General features: G+C 44.3%; 1 protein-coding gene across 1 annotated transcript; it reads right to left on the minus strand.

Annotated features, from left to right (window-relative positions):
* Nucleotides 1-1199: 1199 nt before the first annotated feature.
* On the minus strand, nt 1200-7197 carry LOC149310424 (prolyl-tRNA synthetase associated domain-containing protein 1-like). The gene is made up of 2 exons (XM_089528891.1): nt 7063-7197; nt 1200-2742 (listed from the first exon to the last, which is right to left on the minus strand). The coding sequence occupies exons 1-2, from the start codon at nt 7156-7158 to the stop codon at nt 2305-2307; spliced, it is 534 nt and encodes a 177-aa protein (XP_089385017.1). The 5' UTR covers nt 7159-7197; the 3' UTR covers nt 1200-2304.
* Nucleotides 7198-8449: the final 1252 nt, after the last annotated feature.

Genomic DNA, 8449 nt, shown 5'->3' on the forward strand with positions numbered 1-8449 from the left:
TTGGATGGGAGATCACCAACTAAGACCAGGTGCTGTAGGCTGTATTTCAGAGGAAAGAACTGACAAAACCACTACTGGATATTCTTTGCCTATGAAAACCCTATGAAAATCATGTCATGTTCCCCCACCCCACCCCGTCCCCAGTTCTTGCATACCAGGACTTGGTTCTTCATAAATTGTGTAAGGTTAGAGATCAACCAGCACCAATGTGCCCCCAAAATCCAAACCTTTGTTTCACCAGCCTTCCCTTCCAGAAAAAAATGGGATATTTCAGAGACAGAGGGAGGCCTTTCTCAAAATAATGGGCTGTGGAGCTTCTCAGTAACAGAGAAAGAAATGTGAATCATTTATTATGTAGTAATGTGTGAATCATGTTATGTAGTAAAAACCAGAATGGAACTGTACAGAAGAAAGTGTAGCCTCAGTAGGGCAGAGGTGTTTTTCAACATATCTCTTTTCTTTCTCTCATGAAAATAGGCAGTTCTCATCCACTGCTGGGAGGGGAGGACTCTTCTTTGTTGACCACTAACAAGGACCTCAGTTGCCTTGAAATATACAACCCCCCTTTCCAAAGATGCAGTAACAATGACTGCTCTCGGTTTGCATAATAATACAGGGATGGGAATCAGTCTTCTAGATGTTGTTCACTTGGGTCTTCACTGTGGTAGCTGGAGATGTTGGGAGTCCAAAAGTACTGCATCGGGAGGACTCCTATCTGTTACCACCCCTGATATAACTGGTTCTGTTTGCTGGAATCATGGTGCTCTTGACTGAGGTGCATCTCCTTAATTTTAGCTTCAGGCCCTACCTTGGCAAAGTTACCCTTTTGGGCTTTAACTCTGTTGTTAGTCCTGATTAGAGTAGACCCAAAAAATCAATGGCATTTACCTATGTGTTGATTCACCATTCAACAATTGAGGAGGGGAACTAACTGCTCATGGTGTCACCCCACCCATTGACTTCCTCCCATTTCATTCCATAAAGAATCCTTAGTAATGTTTTTTGCACTAATGTTACTTGTAAATCGTAATTCCCATATGCCACTGAATGTAATGCTAATATTTGTGACATAAACAATTAGCAAAATTAAAATTATACCTTCAAATTACAGTTATACACACAACCTAAATGTCTTTACATAGACATAGTGAAGATTTGGGTAAAATGTTGTTTTAAAATAAAATTTAAGAGAATAAAAATTTCAAAAAAATTCAATTTTAATTTTTTTAAAACATTAAAATTTTCAAATTTAATTTTAAATTTTGGGGTCCTTTCTCCTCCCACTGAGCCCGCTCCCACCATCTTTTAAAGCATTTTAAAAGGAAGCAGATCAATGCCACAGCCCGTTTCTGCCAAAAGGTAGGTGTTTGAAGAGCAGTGGTGTCATCCTCCTTAGGGTGTCACCTGGTGCAGTCTGTATCCCCCACAATCCCCTAGTGACACTCTTTCCTAAAGGGTGTTTAGGCTGTGTCTCTGGACCCTTTTAGGCCCAAGAGAGGACATTTTTTTGAAAAAGGAAATGACTACCTAAAGTGCCTCAGATGGCTGAAAGCGGTTGAAAATGCTCCCTATTCCCTGTGGTCATTTGGTTTTGTTGGACTTTTATGTATTTATTTTGCAAAGGGGTACAGTGTGTGTTCCTCCAAGGTCACCTAGGGGGAATCTAATGAAGCCTCATAGCTTCCCACCATTGCCCTGCCCTGATGCAAAATATGTGCCTTCCAGCGGAACTGCAGCCTACTCACCTAAACTAATGGGTCTAGAAATGAGTTGAAATCCTGCATCATGACAGTGGAGGTACATCTATGCCAGGATACCTTCATTGGGTTTTTCTCGTGACCAGCTGCACAACACCCAACTTGAAGGTGTTGAGGCACATCCCCACAGCCAGTCAGTGGCCAGTAGGGACAGGAGGCTCCTGGGCACCATCTGGGTACCATTTTGCAGCTGAGCAAAAGTAATAACTGTTGCCTTTTCAGATTGGCAGCATACTCACTGGAGGACAAGGGGTCTTCCTTTTTCCCAGCTACAAACTGCAGACCGATAGTGGCTCAGATCCTCCTGGTCACTGACTGGCTGTGGGAACCATCAAACAAAAAGTTAAAATATACGAGGGGGGCTGTCGCTCAAAAAGTACTGGATACCTCTTCCTGCAATGGCGACAAAAGGACATATCAATGGGAGTTATGCCAGAATATGTCACCAATGAGATTTCAACCAAGATAATCAAGCATATTGCAGTTCGTTTTCTTGAAATTTCAACGCAAGTACAAAGCCTCACCCATAAAACCAGTGTCATAAAAGCTACTTGCCACTTTCATCAAAGTGCACAACAATTGGTTCATGTCCTGTGGACTTCAGAAATTTTAGGAAGTCATCTGGATGTAATCCCATGGTTGCTGCATTTGTCATTGGGTGAAAATACAACCTTTCGTGACCTCCATCCAGAAAGTTAGCATCCAACACAAACTTCACATCTCCTTGATCACAGAAAAGTGCTAAGGGGGTTGCACATCCTTGGCCAACTTTCAGCTTATCCAACATGGCTGCTTCATCGGCAAAGCGCAGATTCCCACTTCCAACACCCAGTTTCTTTGCCAAATCATTTAAATTGATTTGCCTGTTGTGCAGAACGGTCACCAACCAGAAGCTTTTCTTCTTCTTATCTTTAAGGAAAAGATTTTTGCTGTGGGCCCCTTCCAAATGTTGCACATAAGGCATCATTTCTTCAACTGTGAACACCTAGAAGACATAATTGGAACAAAATGACTCTTCCTTGGTTGAAATGCATCAGCCATAATCCATGGGGAATATACAGCAATTTTATTCTCATGTCACCTTGACACATACTGCAGATGTCTCAAATGGATTGTGTCTACATGACTTTTATTTTTAAATGATGTTAAAGGTATATATCCCACTTTTTCCAATGGAATGCAAAATGGCTTGCAAAACATACAGGTCAAGTCTCCCTTATCCAGAATTATGAAATATTCCAGAAACCAAAACCTGTTTTCATGGTCGCCTGAGACAGTTTTCTGATGGTGCAATGTACCATCAAGCATTGGTCCAAAACACACAGGACAAATAGTCCAGTTTGAGACGATTTAACTGTCCTGGCTCAATGCTAGGGAATTCTGGTAACTGTAGTTTTGTGAGACATTCAGCTTTCTCTGTCAGAGAGCTCTGGTGCCACAATAAACTACAATTTCCATGATTTCCTAACACTGAGCCACGGCAGTTAAATTGATTTCAAGATGGATTATTTCTGCAGTGTGTTTTGAACCTTTAATGCACAAAATTATTAAAATTAAGATATAAAACTACCTTCAAGCTATGTGTATAAGGTGTGTATGAAACATAAATGAATTTTGTGATCAGACTTGGGTTCCATCTCCAAGATGCTTCATTATGTACATACATGCAAATACAGGTATTCCAAAATCACCAAAACCCAAAGCATTTTGTATCTCAAGCATTTTGGATTAGCAAGATCCAACCTATACAATCCTATATAGGATTCTAGCCCAACTGTAAGCAGGAGGCAGCTGACTATCACCAGTGGCAATAATTTCAGTACATTCACATATAGGTTTCCTGCTTGTGTATTTGTCCATCTTTTGCAGTCCTGTTCCAGGTCCTTTTGCCAAACTGAAGTTCAACCGGAGTCTATTGAGAGCAGGACCTTTTAAGTGATGGCACTAAATCTGTGGTTCACTCTCCCTGGGGACACTTCCCTAGCTCCCTTCAGATGCCCAATGAAATCCTGACCTTTATAGAAGGATATGGAATCCGGCAAGGTCTGCTTGATGCTATTTCTGGAACTTATTTTGGTCCATGATTGATGTATTTGTTAAATCTTTTCTGTTTCTTCCTAACATTTCCCCCCATTATTTGGAATTTATTATTTGTTTTGTCCGAGCGGCTTACTTTTTAAAGAAAAATGTGTACTAAAGGATACAAATGTTTCGGATTAAATACAATAGAATTACACCTCCCTCCCAAACTCTTTTAGGGCAGGTTGTGCCCTAAATATAATAAATAACTAAATAAATAATATTAATTTCTTACCCCCCTTCTCCAAACAACATCAGTTAAAACACGTATCAGTTTAAAAGGACAAATAAAATGTAGACATATTAAAACAATCCACATTAAAAAAATTCCTCATTTAAAATCTACAATTTAAAAACCATGAGAAGAGACTGGTGTTTAATGCTTTTTAAAATTCAGACAGCTTATTCAGCGGTTGAATCTTTTCCGGCAGGTTATTCCAAAGTGTGGGGGCGGCTGAAGAAAATGTCTTCTGGCTGACAGATGCCAACCTGGTCCTGCCCTTTGGGGCAGCAGAGAACTGGCCTGCCCCTTCCCTCTCTATGGCAGCCCTTGAGGTCTTGAAAGAGTGGAATCATGTCACCTCTCAAGTCCTCTCTTCTAGTCCAGCTGAACATGCCCAACTCCTTTCCTCCTATGTTTTGTTCTCCATACCACTTATCATCCTTGTTGCCCTTCTCTGACCTTGCTCCAACTTGTCTATATCCTTAAGATGAAGCACTAGAACTGAACACAGTACAGTTGACCCTCCACATTTGCAGCTTTTGACATTTTCAGATTTCTTTGCAGTTTTGATTAACATGTTCTCTATAGGAATCCCTAGGTCCTCCAGCGCAGCTCTGCCAGAGGTTGACCACAAAGTCGTGCCAGAAAAACCTAGACGTTCCTAGAGAAAACACTTCTCTAGGCATTTGTAGGGTCCCTGATTCTATGATCGACTTCTGGCAGATGTTGACCATAGAATTGCACTGGAGGACCTGGAAATCTCTAGAGAGGTGTTCTTAGGTAAAAAGAACGGGTTTTTTTAATTTGTGTTTTTCCACATCCCACATTTGTGGTTTTTCCACATTCACGGGGGTCTAACCTCAACGAATGTGGAGAGACCACTGTACTCCAGATGGGGCCTGACCAACACATAATATAGTAGATGGCTAGATGGCCATCTGTCAACAATCTTTTGATTTGAAGTCGAAGGCTTTTGCAGCCGGCATCCATAGTTTTTTGTGGTTTTGGGGGGCTATGAGGCCATGTTCTAAGAGTTATTCCTGACGTTTCACCAGCATCCGTGGCTGACATCTACAGAAGTCCTTTGATTGTTTGTACCTTCTTGCATGGCAGAGGGTTGGACTGTATGGCCCTTGGAGGTCTCTTCCAACCCTATGATTCCATGATTATTATTTCTCTTGACTTGGAAACTATGGCATGTTACAGATGGGCCTAAGAGGCGCCGTCCATGCGCCGCGATTATGCGCGAGGGGCAGCGCTTCCGGACGCGCCTTGCCCCTCGCGCGTAACCGATACGTCAAGATAGCAGTGCCCTATACAGATGGGCGCCTCCATCTTGATGTAGCGGATGCTCTGCGTTCGCACGTCCCAACCCGGAAGAGACATTGTGAGTGCGCGCTTTGGCACCTGCGACGTCTCTTCCGGGTTCCTGGAAGGAGCGCGATTTTCGCGCTCCTTTTTTGCAGCGCGGAAGAGTCACGCGGTTTGGCTGCTGCGGCTCCTCCACACTGCAACCGGCAGCGGCCTGAGACCGCCCCTTTTGGGCGGTCTGTAATGGGCCTATGCTTCTGTTAATGTGAGCTAAAATATCATTGGCCTTCTGAGAAGATCTGTTTGGGATGGAGCTGTAAGTAAATGCAGATGAACTAATAACCCCCTCCTCTTCCTTTAAAGGGGGAGAAGATCTTTCCTATTGAATTCTTATAGTGCTAGTATTAGGAAACTAAGATTCCTGGCATAATATTTTAAAGTAAAATGTCGGAGAAAGAATTGAGGGCATTGGATGTCAACCAAGAAGCCTGGCCATTTCTTAAAAGCGTTAATGATTTTTTCCTGCTGCATGGTTTGGGGTTTTGTTTGTTTCTTTTTAACGTTCAGCATTATCAGCTCATTTATTTCATTTCCTGGCCGCACTGTTTTATTTGTTTTATTAAAAATGAAGGGCGGCATGGAAAGGAACTGAGTTTAATTCAAGTCCTGGCTGCCTCAGACAGACATCTCCACCTGGGATAAGACATGAACGAAAGCCTTCCAACTAGTTTCCAAATTCTGGTGCCCAGTTTGCCATCTGATGCCCACTCACCCGAAGATGTAAACCACCTTGAACCCCATACAGCTTCCTCATGAGTAGAAGTGCAAGGGTTGCCTTTGGAAACACAAAGGGCTGCACCCCAAACCAACCCTCTGGCCAAGCCTTGGGCAAGAAGTCACACTCTCTCAGCCTCAGGAGAAGGCCATGGCAAGCCTCCTCTGCTCTGACCAAAAGCTTGCCAAGAAAACCCCAGCCTTAAGTTGGGAAAGACAGCAAAGGCGACCCTATCCTTGGGTTTTCTTGGCCAGATTTGTTCAGAGGAGGTTTGCCATGGCCTTCCCGAGGCTGAGAAAGTGTGACTCGCCCATTATTTGTGGCAACGTCCTCCATTTTTCTTGCAGGTCCTCCATTCTTGAGCTTGGCTCAGAAGCATGGATTCACCTTCCTAGGAGTGTTTGGGGCTTTTATTTGGTCCTGTCCTCCATATATTTTTTCCCTTGAAGGTCCTCCAATTCTGAGCCTGACTCAGAAGCAGGAATTTACATTTCTAGGAATGCTGCCAGCTTTTGCTTGGCCCTGTCCTCCATTTTCCTTGAAGGCCCTCCATTTGGCGCCTGACTTAAACACGAATTTACATTCCCAGGAGCTTTCCTTTTGGGATGCCCTCCTTCACTCTTCCTGAAGGGCCTCCATTTTGTGGTGCCTCTGGTCCTCCTGGCAAGTTCCTTTTGAAGGACTACAACTCCCAGAAGCCCTGGAGGGATTAATTAGTAGTAGTAGTGGTAGTAGTAGTAGTGGTAGTAGTGTGCCTTCAAGTCGTTCCCTGGGGCTGGTTCCCCAAAAGCAGGCGAGGGCTTTCTGTGCCCTGAGAGCCCCAAACCCCAGCGAAGCGAAGCGAAGCGAAGCGAAGGAGGCTGTTGTTGGCGCCTGCTGCCGCCCTTCCTCCTCCTCCTCCTTCCTCGCTCACTTACTTCTGGGTGCTCCAGGCTGAAGGCCTCGATGCCCAGGGCCCTGAGGCGTTCTTCCAGGGCTTCCCTGAGCCTCCCTGGAGGAGGCTCCCCGGCCATGGCCCCCTTCTCCTTCTCCCTCAGGAATATGGAAAGCCCTCCCAGTCTTTGCTTTCGCTTTCAAGGCAGGGCCAAGCCTCCTTGGAAGAGCCAGCCTGGCAGAGGAGGAGGGGTTTCAGGGTGGGGCTGGTCCTGGGTTCGAATCCAGGCTCTGCCATGATGGAAGCCCACATTCGGTGGCCTTCCCAAGTCACACTCTCTCAGCCTCCTCAGGAGGGCAAAGGCCAAACTTCCCCTGAAGAAATCTGGCCAAGAAACACACACACACACACACACAATGGGGTTTTCCCCTGACCACCAGGCATCCTCCTTTATCCAGGGCATGTTCCCCAACATTTCAAAACTGTCCCCCATTTTGTGCATGGCTCAGAAGCATGAACTTACATCCCTGGGAGTGCTTTGAGCTTTTATTTTTGCCACGTCCTCTGTTTTTTTCTTGAATGTCCTCCATTCTGAGCAAGAGGTGATTCAAAGGGAAGGGTGCAAAGACCAAGGGAAGAACAGTGCCATTTGCAGCCTTCTTTTTGAACCAGGAGTGTGGGTTTTCTATAGCTTTTATTTGGTCCTGTCTTAAATTTTTACTTGAAGGTCCTACATTTTGCGGTGCCTTGTCCTCCTTTGCGATTAGGACAGCTGGTCGCCTTGCCTTAGGGTTGGCATATGTCCAGTACAACTTGAAGGCTCATTGTATTGTTTTATACTTGTTGTTTGCTGCCTTGAGTCCCTTTATTGGGAGAAAGGCAGGATATAAGAAAATAACATAATAATAATAATACCAACAACAACCACAGCCTTCTCTGCATTGAAACTCCCCTTCCAGGAGGGGCCTTATATCTATGCCCTTCAAGTCTCCTGTTAACTTATGGCAACTCCATTAATTTCACAGAGTGCTTTTGCCACAGCCTTCTTCACCCAGTGGATTGGAAGAAGGAAAGCAACCCTATGCTTTCCTTCTTCCAACAATTATGAGAGAGCAAACTCCACTGAATACAGTAAGACTCACATCTGAGTAAATAACGGTCATGGTTTTATCCTATTTATCCTGGAATCTGCAATGTGATTAGGCATGAGAGCTCTCTGTTAGAGAACCCACCCATCCCTAAATGGCATGGATGGAACTGTGGCAGTCAATGGGATCACAGCACACTGTATTTGTGTAGGGTAAAAGGGCCCGTATACACTATTTCAGGACTTTGTCACACGAGGCTAAAAAGTGGGATTTTAACAGGATAAAAGCATCTTCGACTGGTACTTATCAAACAGTGTTATTTCTGTCCTGCTGCTGCCTGGC

The sequence above is a fragment of the Sceloporus occidentalis genome, unplaced genomic scaffold, assembly GCF_023333645.1.
Source record: "Sceloporus occidentalis isolate IW3139 unplaced genomic scaffold, rSceOcc1.0.p SCAF_6, whole genome shotgun sequence".
Lineage (NCBI taxonomy): Eukaryota > Metazoa > Chordata > Lepidosauria > Squamata > Phrynosomatidae > Sceloporus > Sceloporus occidentalis.

Bases quoted from the DNA above. Each gene is read 5' to 3' on its own strand.
- LOC149310424 (XM_089528891.1), bottom strand. From the start codon at position 7,158: ATGGCCGGGGAGCCTCCTCCAGGGAGGCTCAGGGAAGCCCTGGAAGAA. The intron at 2,743-7,062 runs GTAAGTGAGCGA...TATGTCTTCTAG, and splicing joins TCAGCCTGGAGCACCCAGAA to GTGTTCACAGTTGAAGAAAT.